At 39.9% G+C, this 25,790-nt stretch overlaps 1 protein-coding gene across 2 annotated transcripts; it reads right to left on the bottom strand.

Annotated features, from left to right (window-relative positions):
- Window positions 1-5,789: 5,789 nt before the first annotated feature.
- Window positions 5,790-24,474, bottom strand: LOC124285039 (protein SSUH2 homolog). Of its 2 annotated transcripts, XM_046721176.1 has the most exons (12): window positions 21,125-21,152; window positions 20,255-20,267; window positions 19,168-19,206; window positions 18,725-18,886; window positions 13,648-13,714; window positions 12,268-12,397; window positions 10,840-11,025; window positions 9,984-10,153; window positions 9,188-9,280; window positions 8,298-8,400; window positions 7,319-7,423; window positions 5,790-6,642 (listed from the first exon to the last, which is right to left on the bottom strand). In XM_046721176.1, the coding sequence occupies exons 1-12, from the start codon at window positions 21,137-21,139 to the stop codon at window positions 6,496-6,498; spliced, it is 1,230 nt and encodes a 409-aa protein (XP_046577132.1). In that variant the 5' UTR covers window positions 21,140-21,152; the 3' UTR covers window positions 5,790-6,495. The 2 variants fall into 2 exon arrangements, with proteins under 2 accessions (XP_046577132.1, XP_046577133.1); XM_046721177.1 differs by lacking the exons at window positions 20,255-20,267; window positions 21,125-21,152 and adding an exon at window positions 24,390-24,474.
- Between the last annotated feature and the right edge of the window lie 1,316 nt (window positions 24,475-25,790).

A 25,790-nucleotide genomic window follows, 5' to 3' on the forward strand; every position in this document is an offset into this window, starting at 1 on the left:
GAACACACACCATATTGTTTCGGACCTATTCTAAACATGCCCTCTTGAACTAATGTTAAGAGAATTGTCTCTCCATCTATCCTCCAATCTGTCCGCATGCGTCATAAACGTGTATTCAGGTTGTGAAAGTACAAAGACCCTCCTATCATTTTAGGTGGTTTTTTTTCCATGCACTGCACACAAGACCCATTCGTCCAGGGTCGTATCCCATGCATTGAATACTATAATGAACATGTATGCAGCGTTCTGTTTCTCTCCGTCGTGTCGTACACATGCTAAATCATCATCATATTAAAATAATATAGCTGCATTAAAGTCAAATATAATGTATTTGCACCAGAGAGTAGCAAATCTCACTTAGGGACCGTTCATAATTAATGATGATGGGGTGATCATGATTTTAGGTGTGTGCGTGCGTGCGTGCGTGTGTGAGAGAGACCTATTTTGTTCCCGGGGGTGGGGGTGTGTCAGCAATTTTGTACAAATGTTCTAGGGGGGCAGCAATTTTGCACATGAAAATACTAACTAGATATGCTTAAAAATTATAGGAAAGGGGATGGGGGTCATTGATTTTGTATATGACGTGGGGAGAGGAGACTTACTTTGTACATAAATTTTAGGGGGTCATTCACATTGCACATGCTTCTCCATAAAAATCATCAGACCACCTTCTACCCTACCCCCACCCCCACCCCCAAAAATTCAATCAATTAATCTTTATTTCAGTACTGAGGAGGCCACAGGCCTATAGTACATTTCATATATACATCTTTCTAATCGACATGGCTTGATAAATGAAAACCGCAACATTTTTAATCACAAATTCATTTGAAGAATTCAATAGAGAAGAAAATTTAGCGATTGGTGGATGGACAAAATAGAGTTCTTTAATATATTTACTACATGTAGTATTATATGCTGGGCATAGAAGAAGAAAATGATATTCGTCTTCTATAACAGTATTATTACAACATCTACAGATTCTATCCTCTCTTTTGATATTCATAAATCTACCTTTTCAAGTAATAAATCATGAGATGAACAACGGAAACGAGCTAAAGCTATTCTATATTTCTTAACATTAACACATGATAAATAGCGTTCAGTATAAATGTGTGTTTTAAAGATTGAGTAATAATTACATTTTATTATATAGGTAGCATTTTTCCTGTACCACGATTGGTCAAAAAGACCGTCACATGATTGACTACAAAACACGATATTGACTTGAGTTTTCTGATAAATTATGATATTGACTTGGGTTACTAAAAATAGACAAGGAATCCCGTACGAAGGGGCTTCCCCCGCTTTTCAGCCAATCAGATCACTCGGATAGATGGCACAGTGTGTGCATTAAAAGTTTATGTTAAAACCCGTTTCTCTTTCATTATATAATAAAACAATTATAGACTCTTGTAGACGTCGATATCGGTTTTTATTGACCTGAGAAAAACAATATCGACCTCGCAAGCTCGGTCGATATTGTTTTACTCAAGAGTCTATAATTGTATATTGTATCTACTGAAATTGTTTCCAACCATTTCTGCTGGTAAATATCTCTTAATCTTTGCGTGAATACATTTAGAAACAATGACGAACATTCAACATTTTGTTCATATCATAAATGATTAAATCCAGTTGAAAAAAGTAGGTGTTTAACATCTGTTATCCAATTCTTTTTACCTTCTTTGTCATATAGTAACATTATACAATTATAGACTCTTGTAGAGGTCGATATCGGTTTTTATTGACCTGAGAAAACAATATCGACCTCGCGAGGTCGATATTGTTTTCTCAGGTCAATAAAACCGATATCGACGTCTACAAGAGTCTATAATTGTTTTATTATATAATGAAAGAGAAGCGGGTTTTAACATAAACTTTTAATGCACACACTGTGCCATCTATCCGAGTGATCTGATTGGCGGAAAAGCGGGGGAAGCCCCTTCGTACGGGATTCCTTGTCTATTTTTAGTAACCCAAGTCAATATCATAACTTATCAGAAAACTCAAGTCAATATCGTGTTTTGTAGTCAATCATGTGACGGTCTTTTGACCAATCGTGGTACAGGAAAAATACTACCTATATAATAACATATTATAGCATTCTTTCGGTAAATGGTAGGATGGCATACTTAATAACCTTACCCAATATTTAATCGCCCTGATTTGTGAAGATAAGATGAGCGGGTATCTGCCACATTCCCCATTTACCGTAACATTTGATGTGCTCATCTTTATTTACCCCGAAAAATTTCTTGCAGGCAAATAATTTGAAATAAATGTACCTTTTATATTGAATCATAAATTATGAACGGTCCCTTATTCGCCGAAACAGACTATTGAAAATTCGTCAAAACAACATGAGAGGGTCACTGAAACTTAGTGATGGCAGTTAACAATAGTCCTTCCATAGTGATAGCAGTTAACAATAGTCCTTCCATAGTGATGGCAGTTAACAATGGTCCTTTCATAGTGATGGCAGTTAACAATATTCCCTCCATAGTGATGGCAGTTAACAATGGTCCTTCCATAGTGATGGCAGTTAACAATATTCCTCCCATAGTGATGGCAGTTAACAATATTCCTTCCATAGTGATGGCAGTTAACAATATTCCTTCCATAGTGATGGCAGTTAACAATATTTCTTCCATAGTGATGGCAGTTAACAATATTCCTTCCATAGTCATGGCAGTTAACAATATTCCTTCCATAGTCATGGCAGTTAACAATATTCCTTCCATAGTGATGGCAGTTAACAATATTCCTTCCATAGTGATGGCAGTTAACAATACTCCTTCCATAGTGATGGCAGTTAACAATGGCCCTTCCATAGTGATGGCAGTTAACACTATTCCTTCCATAGTGATGGCAGTTAACAATTTTCCTTCCATAGTGATGGCAGTTAACAATTTTCCTTCCATAGTGATGGCAGTTAACAATTTTCCTTCCATAGTGATGGCAGTTAAAAAATTTCCTTCCATAGTGATGGCAGTTAACAATATTCCTTCCATAGTGATGGCAGTTAACAATATTCCTTCCATAGTGATGGCAGTTAACAATATTCCTTCCATGAGACGGAAAAGCAATGAGGTATTTTGTCCTGACAGAGATGTATTGATAATGGTGATACATGTGTTGAGCTCTTCCAGAACAATAGTACTTGTATCTTCGCTTTACAAGTCACAGGTGACAAGAGAAACGGTCTAAAGGCAGTGTGTGATAATTATATCACAACCCACTCCACAGCTAGCCCTGCTATTTTCAATATCCCTGCATCTAATCAATCAAACAAACAGTGACTCTTGATATGCAAATCGGGCGGGTGCAATGAAAGTTTACAAGCGGAATTAACTGCGTACGAAGTCGGAAAGATGCCGAGGAACGCACCACTGCTTTGATTGAGTGAGTGATCTCCCCTTATACCAATATAACATACATATGTCTGCGAGAAATAGACTTGCACAAGTCTCTAAGGTAATAAATAATATGATAATTTCTAAAAGAATATGAATAGAACGAATACATTGTCCCCCTAACAGGCTGGCGTTCTTCGGTAATCTAGAATTGCCTCTTTAAAGGATAGAATTACTATATATCCATTGGCTTAGCATTCAGTACAGCCTTGGAGCAAGGCTACGCGAGAAAGAGCGTCACACACTGAACCACTTTGGGATTCAAACCCATGCGTTCAGCGAGACGAGCCAACAATAACCACGCCGTCCCAGTCACTTGTTACTGATGGATTCTTTGTTTTAAACTGTTTACATAAACACACGTCAAATCACGGTGGAAACGTTGTATATTTCACGCAGGTGTTCGCCGGATGTATCACGTGATGTCATAGTTACGAGTTTAAACCAATCATGGCTCACTTCCGCTGCACGAGTTTTTCAAGCGCGTTACTTCCAGACTCCATTACCAGAAGCAGAAGTGGCGAATATTTAAAAACTGCGGTGATAATGTTCAAGCTGCATAAGCTAGTAAGAATTATTTTCAAACTGAGATGAACATGCGCTAGGATACCTATCAAGATATTACTGACGGGTCAGTGAAGTTCTTTTGTAGATTCTTTGGACTGCTCTACTGTGATTGAAAATAGGGGGGATGACATCATTGCAGTGTGCGAAATAGCCACTGGTCCGCTAGCCCGTGGCGAGTAAAAATCCAGTCGGGCCAGTAAATCTCCACAGTCACTGGCCCGACTGGCTAGTGAATTTCATGGGGTCATTTTGTAAATATATCACTCTCTCCGACTTGTTAAGTTATAATACACTTTTAAATCATGAAAGATTATGGCCTGATAAAAATGTTCATCATATAAGCAGCTTAATGATGTAACCCGGATCTACATTCAAGTTTCGGGCTAGTGAATTATTTTGTGGGCTAGCAACTTTCAGGCATAGCTAGCTCAACTGGCTCGCAAAATTTGGAAACTGTTTAGCACACTGCATCGTTGACGACGCTGTTTCTATAGGGGTTTCTTCAATAACTAGTAGCGACCCCGCCCCAGTCTGTAACAAGGCACTTGATCGGACGGCGACAACTGTCAATCAGTAATTATCCACTTTGTGAACCTCACGCTATTTTGGGGATCAAAATAAACAACCGGTTTAATCAACCGACGGCACTGCTGGATGGTAACTGAGTGACCTTCAAATCATCAAATCAAGGACTAATAAAGACAGCCCCCGAGAGTTTCCTGATAGATGGAAGGTGTCAACTCCAATATTATCACAGGTCGGCAAGTGTTTGTTTCGTGACAGACAGACAGTTTATTCAAGTCTAACGAGGGTACACAATATATACATATGATGTGAGTTAAAAAAGAGTAAATAAAAGTACCCTAGCCATTCTTTATATATAATCTAAAATACTAACTGAAAATGTTAGTGAAAGGTAATAAAATTACAGCATTCGTAAATATGTACATGATTTTATATTAATATCATAGGGTGTCGTTGTACCGGTGTACAAAGCAACCTTAACGCTACGACAGTCGTAAGTCTATGTTAATGTATGGGAGTTGCGATCACCTTAGCCTTAAGATCGCTTTGTACAAGGCAGTTACATTCTTAATATATTTTACCTATGTACTATTTTATGTATGTCATGAACACAATCGTCCAGATTGAATATTGTAATTTTTTTTAGTTAATTTGTTTTAGTAGTGTCTCGTAAGCCAGTGTTATGGCTGGGTGATATGTGTCATCGAGGCATTTGAAATATGGTTTTACCTGTAACATATCACTTTAATAAAATATATCCGTCTGTCTTTCTGTCTTTGTACAATGGCACCCAGGTCGGCAAATATCTATTTCACGTGAAAACCAAGCCCGCCCGTCTCCACAGCCTCTGACCACCAATACTGTTAAAATAATGGTCGAACATTTCGACGTACTCACATCCGATTCTTTAAGGCTAGAAAACGTGTCGGTCTGTTTGACATGTAAAGTGCCCTTTACAGTCGGTGCCACTCTCCGGCTCTCAGTAAGCATAACATCAGTGCCACAGGCTAATTTGCATATCGCGGGACCGTACTTTTCTCTTTTTGTAATCAGAAGTGACTGGCCTAATGCAAGACTGTGTGATGTGACACATCGTCACGTGGCGGTTACCCGAGGTACACGTGCTATGCTGGACGCATGGAACTTTAGGTAGGAGTGTGTATCATCACCAACGTTTCAATATACTTAAGTTCTGGGAACCTCGTAGAAGATAATCTGATAATCGATATTCACGGGAGAATTAACCTGTATATTTTAATTAACACAAAATAACACATGTCAAGACTGACTGACTTTATATAAATTACACTACATCGAGATGGCATAGCATTTGTACAGATATTTAATGTCTTTGGTGATTATTAATACAATACCTGTTCGTGAGAAGGGTGTAATACTGAAAATGTAACATTGTTTGCACAGTAGTAAATAAAAATATATGATATAAACATGTATATAGAAATATATTCATGAATGTTTGACGTATATTTGGCAAAACGAATGTGATATGCTGATAAAATACCTTTTGTGCGGTAATACTGTTCGTGGAATACTTCAGCAAATGTAATGCTGATAAAAAATATCTAACAGATTCAATGATAAAATTTACACAGTGAGTGACTGAGTGCAGTTTTATGCCGCTTTAAGCAATATTCAAACAATATCAGAGCAGAGGAACCAGAAATGAGCTTCACGCATGGGTTTGTTTCTGGAGAATCAAGCGTAGATCTCCAGCGTAGCCAGCACACAGACAATCATCATCATCAACATCATCATCATCATCATCATCATCATCAATAATAAATATAAAATGTAATATAAATATATAACCCAGAAGGACAACAAAGAAAATAAGTAAACTTTTACGGACGTTTCAGTAGGTAATGAGCATATCGGCTGGCTATAACAGATAACTGAAGTTTAGCCCAAAATATCTTACAAACAACATTGTTGGGATAACTTAACCAGATAACAGTAGATTATTGCCTTAGAGAATAGTACATCCCCAGCAACACTGTTGTGGATAGTCGGGTGAGTACACTTTCCTCTCGTTCCCGTACACCCAGAAGCGGGTCGTCACATCCTTCCAGCTGTAATGAACCTCCGTCACAGGGACGCCCCTCAACACTTGTCGCTGAAACAACGGAGGGCAAGAAATAGCAGTGAGTGAGTTTGGTTATACGTCGCGTTTAACAATATTCCAGCAACATCACGGCGTGGGGACACGAGGAATTGGCTTCATATATTGTACTGTTGCGGAAATCGATATTCACGTGAGAATTAACATCTTTGGACTAATGCTTCAGTTACCTGGAAACCTATTTCCAGGAGTTTGGAAGACATGCAATATTTCAACTTTGCCCTAGTCCGACTAGTTTACCCATGCTTATCGTCGGATGGGATTAACAACACTGGGTGGTCAGGCTCGCTTACTTGATTGACTGCATGCCATCCTATCCCCGCAACGCACATGATGTCTGGATTGTCTGTAGCCTAGTGGTTAAAGCGTTCGCTCGTCACGCCGAACACCCGGGTTCGATTCCCCGCATTGGTACATTACTGGTGTCCCCCGCCGCGATATTGCAGGAATATTGCCCAAAGCGGCGTAAAACCACACTCACTCACTCACTCACTGGATTGTCTGGTCTGGACTCCATTGTTCACAAACAGCTGTCATATAAATGGACAGTATATGGAGAGCGGAGTTATACAACATACAGACAATACCTACCACGAGTGAGGTGTGAAGCATGATCATCTGTGTTAATTAAAGGGGCGTTTCCTCACAGTATGCTGCATTATGATGTTACCTGCATAAGCTGTCTGGCTCCAGGAAAGCCCCCCTTGTGTTGGTTCACCAGTCTGATGGAGTTCTCGTTGATTTCCCTGACGAAGTAGGATGTGATTGGCCACACCTGGAGCGAAATGTATGAGTTATATGCCACAATCAACATCGTAAGCAAAAAGATACTATTCACTTTTGAACAAAGAGGTACACTCCAAAATCACAAAATGCCATGTTGTCCACGTAATCTGTTCGAACTGCACGGGAAATGTATCTTTTAATCGGGAAGCACGTGCACAGGCGTAGGGGAGAGTTTGCCTTTAAATGCATGTGCAGGCCCACGTTCAATCAACCTGATTTCAGCTATGAGTTTAGTAAGTTCATGTTAAAGCATTGGGGTTTTGATCGTCTCAGTCCTTTGGCAGATTGGTACAACGAAGGCCAGGACTTGTTTATCATCTGCTTTACATTTATTTTTATGTCACCAATACTAAAGAAACTGCGTACTTTCACGGAATAAGAACCGCCCTCCTTTTAACGATCTAACTCAAAACAGCAAATATCTCAGCAAAGGTTATTCAATCACTTCTCATTGACTGACTTCGGCTTATGTATACAAGATTACTATTGTTTGAATCTCAAGGGACCAAATTTCCATTTCGAGTCATCGTGTGTATTTATGAGACGAATTCGTGTAACCGGAAATCAAATGATGACAAAAAAACAGCAGGGAATGGTCGGGACCGACAGGTACTTCGTGTTATGCATAATATTCCAGACACCGGCATTCGACTCATCGGGATTTGACTGTACTTGAATATCGGCCCTTTGGATTTCAGTATGATACAAACACAAGTATATTTATATCTAGCTAAGTCCGTCAACAAAGTCCGTCATAATTCAGAATACCGAAACACATCAACTCAATGACCTGTTGTACATTTTGAAATTTTCAAGAAATAGTCAACTTGTTTCGTGTATTCAGTGTGAGTATAACGACCTACCGGCATGAGCGTCTGCTCGAAGATGGCGGTTCCGCTAACATCCTTCACTAGCTCATCAGGCATGTCAGTCCGCTCCAGGATGTAGTCGTCTTTGTTGTTTTTACTGGAACAAAACCCATTCTACAACTCCAGCTTTTCAAACATAGTTACACTGACACACGTGAATTCTGGCTAGAGATGAAACAAACAGTAGAATACTGAAACAACTAGAGTTTTGATAATTTGTTTCTTATCTATTGTTGAACGCCGCTATATTCCAGCTATTCGACGGTCTGTCTGGACTAAAGAATCCACTGTTTTGTTAACTGACATTGTACCAAAACATGGGGTAGTTTGATGAAGACTTATTACTCTGAAACATTTGGGGAGTTTGGAATACGACTGAAACAAATATCAATAGACTTGGGACATTGTTTTCTGTTCTAGAGACTTGATATTGCTTTATCACACTGCTGAAACATTTATTGATTTCCCCAATAGGGGCGGTGGTTTAGCCTAAAGACGCCGAAGACTCGGGTTCGATTCCCCATATGAGTACAATATGTGAAGCCGATTTCTGGTGTCCCACGCCGAGATATAGCTGAAATATTGCTAAATGTGGCGTAATGCCATAGTCACTCACGCTTAGAACAAAACAATCTTCCAGCTGACTCTGTGCTATGACGCAGCCTCGCAAACTGACCACTCTCTCGCTTCATGTCAACATACTAGCATTTCAGTTAATTCTCCAGCTTGTGCCCTGGGTTTACTAGCTATCCCGTCATCCTTACTCACGTACTCACCCACTCACTCACTCACTATAAGTGCATGGACAGTAGATATTTCTAGAAGTTAATTAACGTCCGAGTGTAGTTTGATAAACTGAAATAGAGGTGGTGATTTGAACTTACAAGGTAACTTTGAGCTGGACGTAGCATTTGAGGTTTCTGAAGCCGTCGCAAGTCCTACATGTAATACGGCCGTCACCACCACACGTCATACACCTGAAAACACGAACATGTCATTGTGACTGTAAATATTCCCAATACACATGCGTGTACATTACTTCCTTCTCTGTGTGTGTGTGTGTGTGTGTGCGTGTGCGTCTGTGTTGTCTATGACGTCTTTGTTCATCATCCACGATTGTACAATATTTAAGAAATGGCTTTCACTATGTGTGAGTACATTGGAGTATGAACACTCACAGAGTGATGGCCATTGTATGGAGGTGAATTGGAGTTATTTTATCATTAAAGAGTTCTTGTGATTAGAAACAACGATTCAGTATGTCTTCATGCCCGGGCGTTGCAGGAGTTTCCGGTAATGTGGACGTTGTCCGTCAGTGTTGACGTCATTTCAGGAATAAAATGTCAAGATGGATGACCAGTTTCACAGTCGTGCAACAGACATCTAGTCCAATAGAAAGGCCGTGTAACCTGCCAACGTCACATTAAAACATAATGAAATGCATGTTGTTCTAAGTGGCCAATATTACGGGTACACATTACCGACGACCACAAATAAATCAGGTCAAAACTAGGGGTTTGAAACAGGAAGCAGCGATTTAGGCCAAGAACCTATAATGCCTAACGGACGTGATTGCCCCAGTTGAATAGATATATGCATGTACGGAAAGCCAGAAAACTAACTTTAACTGGATGGAATGGGCTGTCTGTATCATGCGTACGTAGAGAGACGTGAACAAACCTTCGTCGGCCGTCGCCACCACAGGCGAAGCAAGGCTGAGGTTGCATCCCTTGTTCATGCACGTGCACCATGCGTACGCCGTCACCCCCGCAGGTGTGGCACCTGACGTTCCCCCAGCCGTGACACCTGTGGCATCGGTTGTAGCCCCGGGCATCACACGCGTGGCACGGCTGAAATTATCATATTGTAGAGTGTTTAGGTAAGGATAAGATAATATTATATACTCACTCACTCACTCCATTTGCCTTTCAAAGACTCCTCGCCGTAAACAGACCCGTGAAGATTCGGGTTAGAATTGATCTTCAGTAACCCATGCATGTCGAAAGAGGCGACTAACGGGATCGGGTGGCCAGCCTCCCTGACTCATCGTATCCGAATTGCGTAGATCGATGCTCATGATGTTGACCACTGGAATATCTGGTCCAGACTCAATTATTTACAAACCGCTGAGTGTGGCGTAAAACTAAATCACTCACTCACACTCATTTTAAACAAAGAAGTTGTTCATTCATATATCGTATTCTTACATATCCCTCCAGTTTCTATATGACTCTCAAAGACATTGTCAAGAATATCGTTCACTGGACATGCTGGATGGTTTGAAAAATAATGTGTTGCTGATGAAATGAATGTTTAACAAAAGAAACTGTATCAGGATTTGCAAATACTTATTGTTCCCTTGGCATACCGGATGTCCCGGAAAAAAAAGTGAAATATATTGCCCTCACTTTAGAAAATGTCGCTTTTTTAAGTAGTGGCCCCAAATAGTATTCTGTCTATAATAGCAGGCTCCCACCGAACATACAGTGGTCGAATCCCGCCTTCTCCACCCAACCCAACCTGCCGACCGACTTACCCTAACAGTGGCTGTGTGTGGCACCTCAATGAGCTTCTGTTGGTCAAGGAAAAGTGAGTCAGCGTTGCAGGGTATAGCCCAGGGAGGTGGTGGAGGGCCGTTCTCGGGGCCGTCGACAAACCCTCCCCTGTAGGGCTCCGACACGTACCCCGTGGACCTGAACTCCGTGTACGTCTCCAGCGTGTACTGCAACATACATACCACAGCATAATGTCATGTGTACTGTATGGTACCACCATAGGAGCGGTGGGGTAGCCGAGTGGTTAAAGCGTTCGCTCGTCACGCCGAAAAGCCGGGTTCGATGCTCCACATGGTACGATGTATGATGCCATTTCTGGTGTCCCCCGCTCTGATATTGCTGGTATATTGCTAAAAGCGGCGTAAAACCATACTCACTCACTCACTCACTCACTCTTTCTACCATATACTATAGAGGTCATTTGAAGTAAATACGACATCTTTAGTTAATACCGAACATAAACGGGCATTTCCGAGTGGAATTAATATACAGATGTACAGAGTCGTGCAAAACGTATTCGGACACTTGACGTAATTTCAATAGACTTACATATTAATTTAGTGTAGCTTTAATAATTTTCATGAATTTAATTTTCGTAATATCCAAGTCAAATTTTGCACATTTGTGAGGAATCATCTTACCTACAATCACATAGTTTCTGTTTAATTTTCCATTGCTTATTTATCGAAAGGCAACAATTTAATCAACATATGTACAGTGCCGTGAACTCCTTTAACATGGCGGCCTATGGGATTGTGCATTGTGGAACCATACATAAGCTGATAAATATGATGTCATTAGTTAAATAGTTGTCGGAAAATTGAACTGAAATTATGTGCGCAGAGCAGAGATCATTTCAAATTTGCCTGTCAATTTTTACAAAGATCCATCCTAAACTCACTTCATGAAAATTATTTATGCTACGCTGAAATAACATGTAAGTCTAGGGAAATTACGTCAAATGTCCGAATACTTTTTGCACTAGTCTGTAGTTCTATAATATTGTCTTGGATATGTTATACACGCTGACGTTTCTGACCTTTTTCTGTCGGGATTATAACAACTAAGACATGACGTGCACATCTGGGCCCCGTTCGTCGTAAGTCTATGTTAAAGTATCGGAGTTAGTTGAACGGCCACGTGAAGATCCGCGTTAGAACTATTCTTTAGCAACGCATGCTTGCCATAAGAGGTAACTAAACAGGATCGCGTGGTCAGGCTCTCCGACGTGGTTGATGTATGTCATCGTATCCCAATTGCGTAGATTGATGCTCATGATGTCAATCACTGGATTGTCTGGTCCAGACGCATTTATTTACAGACCGCCGTCATATAGCTGGAATATTGCTCAGTGCGGCGTTAAACAACAAACAAACAAATATATCGGTATGGTGTTGAATTATACCTACATGCAAAGCATGACCAGGGGCTATGTTGGTGATTTTCATTTCTTTAGCCGGAGCTGAACCAAAGCAGCAGTGCTCACTGACGAACTGGATCATGGCGTCCCTGCACGCCCCCTCGTCCATGGAAGTCAGGCTACGGGAAGAAAAAATACCTTATGTCTTGGGGATCGACAAATCCTAGGGGACATGGCATTGTTGTTTGAATGGAATATCTTTCTCAATCGCTGCTTCATTTTTTTGCTAAACCTGAGGTCAGTTATATCTTTTTCAGGTCCAAACTGTAAGAGTGAGGAAGTGAGTTTAGTTTTACGCCGCACTCAGCAATATTCCAGCTATATGGCGACGGTCTGTAAATTATCGAGTCTGGACCAGACAATCCAGTGATCAACAGCATGGGCATCGATCTGCGCAATTGGGAACCGATGACATGTGTCAACGACGTCAGCGAGTCTGACCACCCGATCCCGTTAGTCGCCTCTTACGACAAGCATGGGTTACTGAAGATCAATATTCTAACCCGCACCTTCACGGGTACCAATCTGTAAGATGTTCACATCTGGGAATTATATTACGTAGATAGATCTTTAAAACGTATACTGGCATTTTCTGGTCCAACCGAAACAAGAGCCTCATTAACCTATTCCGACAATGACCTACTATTCAGCCGATCCGCGAATTTTCTCGTGTGAAAGTGAAAAGAGACACCACAAACAACTATGGTACGATTTCAATTCCTTGTTTCATAAGAAAATGGTATTTACAAGTTAATTTTGATTTTAAACTTTAATAACATCGTATTTCTATATTTTATGGCGAGGTGTAGGCAGCATTACCTAACTAAGACGTCACAGACTGCCCCTGTTTGATGAGGTCGTAAAATGATTCACAAGTCTTCTGGCTAACTGGTTACACCTGATATGTGTTCTTTGCGCTTATTGAATGTATTTTTGTAACATACAATGTGATTGATATGATATCAAGTCCGTACCAGACCGCCAAACGTTACTAGCGGCCAAGCCTCGTTATGAGATTTCCACGATTTCCAGATTTCCGTTTGTCAGAGCACGCTGTACGACAGAGCACGCTGCACGTCGTGTTTGCGAGGGTTAGAAGGAGCGCAGTGTTGCAATATACAAGTGCTTAGATGTATCAAATAATACTGATTAATATTTATGTATCCAGTTCAATGAATTGGTCGCAAAATTCTGGACTGGTTATTGTACTAAGTTGCGCAATAGGACGGAACCCAGTCAACAGGAAACGAGACTGTTTTGTAATCAATGTTTTCAACCTGCTATATAGAGCACTGGATATCACATAAATGTAATTTAAATCTAATGCAAACTATATTTCAATAATTTCAGAGATTCCCTTTATACTTACTTCCCAAAATCCATCTTGGGTGGTTCAGGCGGGGGGGTGGAGGAGGGTGGCGGGGGTAGAGGAGCCACTGTAAGAAATGTAAATGAGAAACTGATAATGTCTAGTTATAACTGCTAATTCTTGTTATAACTTACAATTTCAATTTAAAACTAATAATGTTGAGTCATGACTAATATTATCTATTCAGAACTGATAATGTCTAGTTATAACTAATAACGTCTACTCATAACTAAAATGTCTTGTGCAAATAGTTTCTGTAAAACTGAATATGTAAAGCCAAATAACTTGTATGTACTATTTAATAGTGAGTCAGTTAAACTTATAGCCGCATCGTCAATGTTTAAGCCATGCAGCGACTAGTATTTAACAGAAAATTTAGACAAAAATAGAATAACACTCGTGCCCTAAGAATTACAGACTATAACAAATAATAGGCACTGGCGAACGTGTTCAAATCACAATCTGTACCTGCTCATACGATGAAACTTTTGACATATGATAAACTCGATCACCCTCTTTATAAGGTAGGTGTGAGTTAATATTTCAGACGCATGTGAGAATGATTATTGATATTATATATTGCTTGATTTCCAAAATACCAGGTATCGACTATACAACTGGTTCGTTGACAAAGAATATCTACTGACAACGATTGAAAAGGAATATTGTTTCAACACCTATTTTAGCACAACACCACTCAAAGGATCAAAGATGACGTCACAAATAGCACATAATAAATAGAGGATTCTAAACGACCTTCCGTATAATACCAATTTTATTAAACGAGTTAATGATTTGATACTAAATCTTTCACGAGTTTAATAAAAATGGTATTTCACGGAAGCGAGTTTAGTATTCTGTTTATTACTCTCCAACATAAACTGATGGAAACATTTCGGTTTAACCTTCTAGTCTAACGGGAGTCGGCATCATCATATTGAAAACATTAGCTTAGCTATTAGAAATTGCGACACTATTGTATCATATAAATCAAATAAAGACAAATGTGAACCTAAATATTATTCATATGGAATAAAGAGGTTATATGTTTGCCCACAATATTAAGATATATGACGAGTGCACTTAATTACGATTTATTTAGAATAAATATTTAAAATATGACGCATCATGTCAATGTGGCCATGATGTGAGAATGTTTTTCATTACTTCCTTGAATGTCCATTGTATACTACTCAAAGACATAAACTGTTACAATCTTTAGAAAGTATTGTTAACATTAGAACAATGATTGGTATTAATTGTATCTTACATGGCAATGCAGGTGTCTCATTTATTGCAAATCAGAATGTTTTCAAATATGTACATATCTATATCTCTCCAACAAAACGTTTTCTCAGTTAACTTCTGTTGTACATATGCTATTATTGGGAGGGGTCTTTTCTATCAATAAACACAATCAAACCTCAGTGACAAACCTGTTTTTATATTCGATAGTAATTAATAGTAAAATCAGTTTTGAGAAGAGAAATCATTTATCTTTTAATCACAACAAAGTTCTATTTACCCACAATCAAACTTCTCAGTAACGAACCTGTTTCAGGCTCACCCTGCTCTACTCACTAGACAGTGGACTGTTCCATTATACCCGTAGGTGTTAACCTAATTAACCTTCTAATTCAGTGTCTGTCAATTGGGTGTCTGTCAATTGGGAGATAACCGATAGAAACTGCGGCGAACTTACAGTGCGATGACTCTCAGCTTTCCGCGAGTCAAGCAAGGTAATACCATTGTGACACTGCAGTATTAGTGCAGGGGCTTTTGTAGCAAAAATGCTTTCAGTGGGAAGTGCATGTTAATTTTTGGAACCATTGATAAGTGGGATCAGTGTTGCATATGGATTCAGAAAAAAACATGGTTCCATTTTTTCTGATGATTATAAGTGTCATTCTTGGGTAACTGAACATCGGTACCCATAATCGAGCTGCAACACCAATGTGAGAAAAACATATTTTTATAAACCGATCACAACATAGGCATGTAGTATGTCAAAATGTACCTTGTGATGTGTGTTTTACACTACCATTATATATCATGAATCTCAATAACATATGTATGCATAATAATCACTATAATCATAATTGAGTTTGCCCAAAACCAAAGGTTTGCTGCAGAGGGTATGCATCCAACCCTCTGTGTGTGTGTGTGTGTTGTGTTTTTATGTATTACCATCTTTACTCAAATGCTACTTGATGGATTTCAATGAAACTTTCTGAATCTCCTGCGTATGTGCCCAGGACAAATCAATTAGATATTGAAAAAGTACACTCTTCAAAAAAAGAAACGCAAAAGCAAAATATCATTGAAAACTTTGGTCTTATTCAATCATGTAAATGAACGAAAATAAACGGTACAGCATTAAAATTATGTAGAGCAAATACATTGGTATCTCGTGCACATTTCGCAAGAATGATAGTCATCATAGTCATTACTGCTGTCCACGAGGTGACGTTGACATTACTGCCTTGTATGGCCACCTCTTACTGCTTGAACTGCACGACACCTCCTTGATACAGATTGAATCAGTTGTTGGATGTTTCGTTGTGGAATCCTTCTCCATTCCTCCTGCAGCATGTTGAACAACAGTTACTGTTATAGCCTCGATGGCGGATTACGACGTTGACATACAAGTTTATCTATCTGATCCCACAGGTAATCAACTGGTTACAGATCCGGGGATCTGGAGGGCCAGGGCAGCACATTGATGTTGTTATTGTCCAGGTAGGCCATTGTAGCACGTGCTGTGTGAAGTCTGGCGTTGTCCTGTTGGTACAGCTTCTTTTGGCGGTCGACAAGACGATGCACGTGAGGACAGAGAATCTGGTTGGTATATCCCACGGCCGTAAGACTGCTTTGGACGAGCACCAATTCCGATCTGCAGGTGTATGAGATTTTCCCCCACATCATCACAACATGTCCACCAAATCTGTCCACTTGCCTGATGCAGTTGGATGCAAAACGTTCATTGCGTGGTCTGTAGACACGTTGTCTTCCGTCACGTCGCTTGAGGGGATACCGCGATTTATCATTGAACCATATGTGCCTCCAGTTCCAAGGTTGCATGGCTGCACCGCGTTACACCACCTGACTCACGGACGTTGATGTAATCGTGGCAGAGAGTGGGCAACTTCTGGACGTCTGGCACGCATACCTACCTCTCGGAGACGGTTCCTGATTGTCTGGTTGGACATTTTCCGGGTTCAAAACCGTTCTTGTGCTGTGTCCCGGGCGGAACGATGGCAGTCACGTAGGTGGGTTACCCGGATGTAGCGATCTTGGGCTGTGTGGTGACTCACGGTCTTCCTGGTCTTGGATGGTCATTTGTCGAAATGGAATGCACAAAACGATCCCACAAACGAGTTATTGTGTTGGGATGAATGCTGAAGGTCTTCGCCACGACACTCTTGGATTCGCCAGCTCGTAATCGTCCAATGGCAATATTTCGGTGGGCACCGTTGAGACGTCCCATTTTCTCATCCAGTATTTGCAAGGGTTTTAGATGAATTTGTGAGATGCATTTGGGTCTTTTATAGTCATAGGTTGCACGCGAAAAGCAATAATTGCGGCTTTTGGTTGTGTTCCATACCAGTCGAGCTCATCTTGACAATCATGATCGATAAAACCATTCAAAATCGTTTATGGTTGTATTCGCTCACGCATGTTCTTCTAAACCATACCAACAACAATATTTAACCCTCAAAACATGCTTATTTTGACATTTGCGTACATAGTTTCATTTCTTCATATTTTATTTTGCGTTTCTTTCTTTCTTTCTTTTTTTGAAGAGTGTATGTTAAAGTACATGTACCCAGAGGTACTTTGAAAAGTTCGCAATGTTAAATAAATGGAGAATATGAATAATATCTCAAAAAGTTATAGAAGGATTTCCATGAATCTTGGTGGTTATGTTAGGTATGACACAAAGGCCATCTGCATACGGTTTGGTGAAAGTACATTAAAGCACAAGTACACAGTAGTACTTTAAAAATGTTATAGTGAAAGGAAATTGCTGTGCAAGGCGGAGGCATGTTCTCTAACAAGGGCCCCTTCTAGTTTCCAAATTAAGTAAAATAATAATTCATGCTTGTGCTTGTATGACAAATAATGTCGAACCTTGTATTTCAACAGCATATTTTGTTCTTGCAGGTTAATGACGGGTTGATTGACTTTGCAAGTTACTTAACAATGTGAAAGTTAAAATAAACATACTAGCGCACATAATGTATTGCACTTGCATACCCCACTTGTAATATGTAGTTATCTGTTTACTGTGATATAATTTGTCACTCCTGTATTAATACATTCAGTTTGTATCGACTGCAGATTTGGCTTTATGTCATTTGTCATTTAATTACCCAGACACGAGTGTCAGTGTGTTAATTCTGACTGTACTGGTAGGCCTGATTTTACTTGTACACGACTATATTAACCTTATCTGGGTACTATTATTACTACGTACATAAGTGTGTCATGGTAGTATATATTGTGAAATGGGAGAATACATAAATTGAATAAATGGTTTCCATTAATATAGGCCAATACTTACAATGTTGGTGTCCGATGAAGGAAAGACAATATTTGATGAATTTATATGATGTCATATTTAATGTCACCAAATTGAAATTAGAAGTATATTATGTGGTTATCTCTATGTCATACATCATAAGCTGCCTTTTGATATGATATATGACTATGTTGTGATAGGTTTATGAAAACATGTTTTCTCGAAATGGTGTCGCAAGCAATTTTGGGAACTCATATTGAATCACCCCACAATGACAATTATAGCAAACAGAAAATATGGAACCATGTTTTTCCTGAATCCATACACAACAGTGATTACAATTAGTATTGGTTCCAAAAACTGACATGTAATTACACAAGCCCCTGTACTATATCCTACACGGGCGAGTAATAGCATATACTAAGTAATGTATGATAACATTTACTCGCTGAAAGATAATTATGATTATATTTATATTGAGGAAGAACACTACTAAAAAGAATGGGAATTCAATCTTATTGTTTTAATCAAATCCCAGTGATAGTGTGCACTCACTCTGGTTGAAGCCCCCGACATTCTCGTATCCCTGGAAGGTTGGCATTCCCTGCATGGGCGGGGGCCCGAACGAAGGGGGAGCGGCTGCCTCGTTGTCCACTGGTATCTGGGTTCCCTGTCTCCATTCGGGGGGTGGGGCGCCGCCCATCCCCGCAGTCCACTCTGTAAACACACATAACCCAGCCGGGGAAAATAATATGTGCAGGTAGGTAATCACCGTTCATTGCATGTAATGATCAGATTGTAATTTAAAAAGAATAGGATCAAGTATGCTGCTGGAACTCATTTTCCATCCTATTGAGTTTCAGTCAAATACTTTTGAATCTTCAATTGGTCACTTGAACGTTAGCATTTGCCAAATCTGCATCCATCTAGTCGCTAGTAGCGTCAGGTTGATATGTATACTTTATGGACAGAAACAATATTGGCTATGAGCTACTTACGTTGTGGGGGCGCCCCCGGCATTCCTGGATGTCCATAGTCTGAAAATACAAACATCGATCACCAAACACATTTCTAGATGGAAGATGCAATGAGTTGGTTAACGGTTGGTCTTTTTGTTTAACGCCGAACTCAGCAAATTTCCAGCTTATGGTGGCGGCCTGTCATTAATCTAGTCTGGACCAGACAATCCAGTGGTTCAACATCATGAGCATCGATCCACATAATTGGGATACGATGACATGTGTCAACCAAGTCAGCGAACCTGAACATCCGATCTCCTTAGTCGCCCCTTACAACAAGCATGGGTTCCTGAAAACCAATTCTAACCCGGATCTTCACGGGTTAATGGACACAAGTGAGTTCGCTTTAAACAATATTTAAGTTATGTGATGAGTCAGCTTTGGACGACAGCCCAACGTGTTTGTTTGTGTTTCTTCCTGCTGGACGCCACACTCAACAATGTTCTTGCGTGATTGGGGCGGTGGGGTAGCCTAATGGTTAAAGCGTTCGTTCGTCACGCCGAAGACCTGGGTTCGAGTCCCCACATAGGTACAATGTGTGAAGCCCATTTCTGGTCTCCCCCGCCGTGATATTGCTGGAATATTGCTAAAAGCGGCGTAAAACTAAACTCACTCACTCACTCTTGTGTGATAGCGGGAGAGTGGGAGCATCGATGCAATTGGATAGGATCAGACATCATCGACCCAGTCACCAAGCCCGACCACCCGATCCACTTAGCTGCATAGATTGCTGGACCTGTATGAGGTCTTAGACAAGACAAAGTTCTGAGTGCTCGACGAACTGGGCAGAACCGGTAGCCCAGTAGCATCCGACGACCAGGACCCCTTCTTATTACGCCTATGTTTATGTGCTATCATAGCTTTATGAAACAGGGCCCTGAACCTTGCGGAAGGTAAGACGTTCACCGCGTTAGTGACACCAGGCAGCACGGGTGTGGTGCCGACAAACCAAGCGACAAAATCGATGCGACAATACATGTACTGCATTCGACCACATGACTTTAAACATTTGCTGTGGCTGAGATACGCCAATGTTAGTATGCATAAATTTCGAGAATATAGCAACCTCTTGGGTGCATCTGAGACGTTAGTTACATACAGGAATGACAAGCCATGTTGTTATTGAATCGATATTTGCAGGTATCTCAAGTTCACTTTGACATGCGTTTCTCTAATTCAGTAACAATATAGTAGCCTAAACGTTGTGCGCGTCTATTCTATTCCAGACCTAGCCCCCATTACCGTACTCAATTTGTAAGGGTTGAAGAGAAGCGACATATATGTTCCTGTGGTCTCGCGAGACGCCACTTCCGGTACTAAGCTGGTTCACGGCTAATTTTGCGCGCGCAAACTTGCGACATGCGAGACGGGGCCCAGCTTACTTCCTGCACTAGATTTCTGGTGACAAGCGTATATTCAAGAACTTGTTCTGGTTCGAAATTGTGCGACCGCCAAATATGACATGGCTGTCGCAGTAATAGCCGTAATAGTTGGCTAATTTAGAGATGGTAAGATCGGAAATTTGTTAATCCTGCCAGAATTATCGGTTCCTTACTGTCAACTGACAACCATGAGACCATTCGAAAAGGTATGGAACGTTGTTTGTCACCGGAAGTACTAAGATCACGCGAAGTGCCGTGACCTACTTACAGACCCTACTGATCTGGTCAACATGGACGTACGGCAATATATTGTACCTATAAGGTTTTTTTACACAAAGGCAAAAATAAATATATGGCGAACATCCTCATTCAGGTGGGCTCTTTTCCATTCTTCACTCAACCATTATTTTACCCACACCTTAAATCTATTAAAGTTTATTCCCAAATATAACATTTGTTACATTTGACCGCTTTCTAAATGGCATTGTGTATTCATATTACATTGGAACTGAATTTAAGATACCCGCAAATAACAATAAATATCAATGGTTTACCCGAACACGAATCATTTCATGAGCATAGTTTCAATGACCGACGCAATGTGTGACCATGACGTCATTCAGGCAACGTCAAACATTGTGATGTAACACTTTGACGTGTATTATACGGGCGCTAAAACCTGAGTAGTAGGCTGTCTGTTGTTGAGAAACAGTATAGGAATACCTGTGTTCTGTCTGCAAACAGATTTAAAAGAATCTTGGGCTTCGAATCCCTCTAACAAAGCCCTCCACAAGTATATTGCCTCAATAAGTTTGGTTCATATGACTCCGAAAATCTGAACCCATAAACTTTCATCTTATGCATCTTAACGTTATAAGGGCGGTGGGGCAGCCTAGTGGTAAGGCGTACGCTCGTCACGACAAGGAGACCCGGGTTCGATTCCCCACATGGGTACAATGTGTGAAGCCCATTTCTGGTGTTCCCCCGCCGTGATATTGCTGGAATATTGCTAAAAGCGGCGTATACCCAACTCACACTCACTCACTCAACGTTATAAAATGATGGCATAGCTATTACTTACATGTAATAAAATGCGTATGAAATTTGTTTTCCTCATATAATTGAAGATTGAAAACAATGTATTGTTAAATGTGACCTATGTCTTTTTAACGATCACTCGTCCCTGCCTCAGCCACATATTTATTGATTTTCAAACACAAGTAGTCAAGGATACCAAGCGTCAATTGTGTATGATCAGAGACCATATAATCTATTATATGGTCTCTGGTATCATGCGATGTTTAAATAAGAAATCAGATGATTTGAACTAAGTTGTTCTTTTAAAACAAATAGACAATGGAGCACATTTTTTTATACAATATCGGTAACTATCGATATTTTTAAATGAAAATCAAACATTGGATATAAAACAGATGAAGTGTAGTTTTTTTGCTTCTCAGTATAAATTGGGTATTATTTTATTTTAAAATCTAATAAATGTATTAATATTACTTGTATTTCTCTTTGAAATTTAAATATGAAAGGTATAACTTATGAAATAGCTATTCAACACAATTTGTATTATGCGGTACATTTGTAGCTTTGTTAAACAATGAAGCAATCTCATGACATTGTAACGGACTCGCTCATGGGCAAACGAGGTTAGTTCTAGAGTTAAAAGACTTGATCCGTTCACGTCACATTGCCCTTCTTTGTGACGGACTTGATACGATTTATTAACTTGGGTCCTACACCCGTACACCCGTGTATAATTGTGACACTACACCATTTAAGAAACACCAAAATAACATATACCCAGGGATATGTGATTATGCATACACCCACGTATCTGTACTAATAGCATACACCCACGCCCTGTGAATATAGCAGACACGTACCGGTGATAACAGCAAACAACTGCGCACGTGTGATAACAGATAATCACGCACGTGTGATATTGATGTAGGAAGATGGTATAACACTCCTGTAGTGATCGTGTTTGTAAATTATGTGAAATGAACGATGTCAGTGATAAAGACCATAATTCCATTACTTGTACATATTTTAACCATGCTCGAAAATTGTATATCTCATGTTAATAATATAGGAATCAACCGAATATTCGAAAGTTCATGAAACTCTTTAACTTTTCAAGAATGTCTGTCTACTCCAAACTTTGTAAATATACTGATATTATGATGACAGTTGTTAAAGCTACGATAATAACATCCCCCTTTTTCCCAGTGATAATAACATAGACCCTTCCCAATGATAATAACATATACCCTTCCCATTAATAATAACATATACCCTTCACAATGATAATGGCATATACCCTTCCCATCGATAATAAAATATACCCTCCCCAATGATAACATATACCCTTCCCAATGATAATGACATATGCCCTTCCCAATGATAATAACATATACCCTTCCTAATGATAATAAAATATACCCTTCTCATCGATAATAACATATACCTTCCCAATGATAATAACATATACCCTTCCCATCGATAATAACATATACCCTTCCCATTGATAATAACATATACCCTTCCCAGTGATAATGACATATGCCCTTCCAAATGATAATAACATATACCCTTCCAAATGATAATAACATATACCCTTCCCATCGATAATAACATATTCCCTTCCCAATGATAATGACATATGCCCTTACCAATGGTAATAACATATACCCTTCCCATCGATAATAACATAGACCCTTCCCATTGATAATAACATATACCCTTCCCAGTGATAATGACATATGCCCTTCCAAATGATAATAACATATACCCTTCCAAATGATAATAACATATACCCTTCCCATCGATAATAACATATTCCCTTCCCAATGATAATGACATATGCCCTTACCAATGGTAATAACATATACCCTTCCTATCGATAATAACATAGATCCTTCCCAATGATAATAACATATACCCTTCCCATCGATAATAACATAGACCCTTCCCAATGATAATAGCATACCCCTTATCCCTTTGATATAAACATGCTTCCCTTTCCACTATCACAATGACCTACTCCCTCTCTTCTGACAACCGCCTCCGTGGTGTAGTTGTTAGAGCGTCCGCGGAAGGTCGCGGGTTCGATCCCCGACCGCGTCATACCAAAAAGACGTTGAAATGTGGTACTTGTTGGTCCCTACCTAGCGCTCGGCATTAATGGGTACAACAAGGACTGGTCGGCTCGGAGTCCGTATAATGTTTCTGAGTGGGGTATTCATGCTTCACTGCGGCATGGTATCTCAGTGGGCTAGCACTATAAAACCAGCTTCAGTCTGGGCTAGTACAAGCAGCCGCACATACACATACACACGCATGCACGTCGTCATATGAGCGAAATATTCTCAAGCACGACGTTAAACCCAATTTCACCTCACCTCACCTCTCCTGACATGCACCATAGCAGTACAACTAATCAACACTGTTCTCGACATCGCTCTTGCCGTCGGTATTAATAATGTATAACTCAGGTCTTTGGTATGCCATATTAGCGATACTGACAGCCATTGCTTACTGGATTTCACATGACGATTCTCGCAACATGCCTACATACATTGTGTGTAAGTACATACATTTTGTTTCGTGTGTGTTTACTTCAAGGACTAGAAAATTACAGGTTCAATTCATCATTATATCAAAGGACAGCTTGAACACATGTGTGCAATGAGACGTGGACGAGAATATTCACATTTGAGGTATAGTCATATTGACGCATTATAATTTCAACCTGAATGCCGGAAACTGGAGAAATTGTTACGCTTAAATATGTTAGATACTTACTGACCGCCATGGTGGACACAACTGTTGATCAGCCCGTTCCTACTTAGCTTCCATCTTGTTTCCCGTGGTTACCGAAACAGAGTAGCTTATATCCACCGCCTGCACACGATTAGTGTCGAGTAATCCGATATGAGCGTTATGTAGTTACGGGGTTGCACAGAGGCAAGGGCGTCTAAAAGGTTTAACCACACTATGCCTTCACCCTGAATGTTGTCATAGAAGGTTAAAAGTCGGTGATCTGTTTCTCGACCTTTTTGTGTCAAAATTAGAATGAATGAATGAATATTGCTTTACGCCGCAACAGCAATATTACAACGCGGAGAGTCATAAAGGAGAGTGAGTATGGTTTTATGCCGCTTTAAGCAATATTCCAGCAATATCTCGGCGGGCGACACCACAATTGGTTTCACAAATTATACCCATTTGGGGAATCGAACCATTCGGATATCCCACCACCCTGAATCATTAAGGAAACTTTTTCTCAGTTAAGTACATGTTTATTACACCTGACATATCAATGGCATTGTTCTGTATATCTTCCAAATGCACTTAGATGATTAAGTATATAAGATAGGTTTTTTGTTTGGTTTGTTGTTTAACGCCGCACTCAGCAATTTTCCAGCTATATTGCGGCGGTCTGTAAATAATCAAGTCTGGCCATACAATCCAGTGATCGACATCATGAGCATCGATCTACGCAATTGGGCTACGTTGACATGTGTAAACCCAGTCATCGAGTCTGACCACCCGATCCCGTTAGTCGCCTCTTACGACAAGCATGGGTTGCTGAAGACCAATTCTAACTAGGATCTTCACGGATGAGCATATAAGGGGAAGATATCGTGTTGTAGTGTGTAGAAAATGATTGCACATTGCCACGATGGTAGCACAATTTCTAAAATTGATGTTGTGGCAGAGAGACACCAATAATGAAGATGTAGTTCCCCATTTCGTGGAATTGGAGTTGTGGTATACAATGTATGAAAGTTAAAGATCTAAGTTAATTCTGCATGTGAAATATATCATAAATACAATACAAAAAATACCTAGTAGCCCTACTGTGTGGCCTAAAGCACGGCTGACTGCCTTTGTACTTTGAACAAATAGGCACAGTGAGGTGATACCGCTTATAACACCATGGCTGAGAGTAAACAGTGGGGATACAGTTCCTCACAGTGAGTGAGTTTGGTTTTACGCCGCTTTTTGCAATATTCCAGCAACACCAGAAATGGGATCCATAGATTGTAATAATAATAATAAGTGTTCTTGTATAGCGCACAAATCAAACTGCAAGGCAATTTCTCTAGGCGCTAAAAGATAGAGTGATCTGAAGAAAGGATTAAAGTTCATAAGCTTGTTTAAAAAGGAAAGTTTTCAGTTGGGACTGGAAAGATTCCACGG

Source organism: Haliotis rubra, unplaced genomic scaffold, assembly GCF_003918875.1.
Source record: "Haliotis rubra isolate DU_JTF1 unplaced genomic scaffold, ASM391887v1 Scf350, whole genome shotgun sequence".
Lineage (NCBI taxonomy): Eukaryota > Metazoa > Mollusca > Gastropoda > Lepetellida > Haliotidae > Haliotis > Haliotis rubra.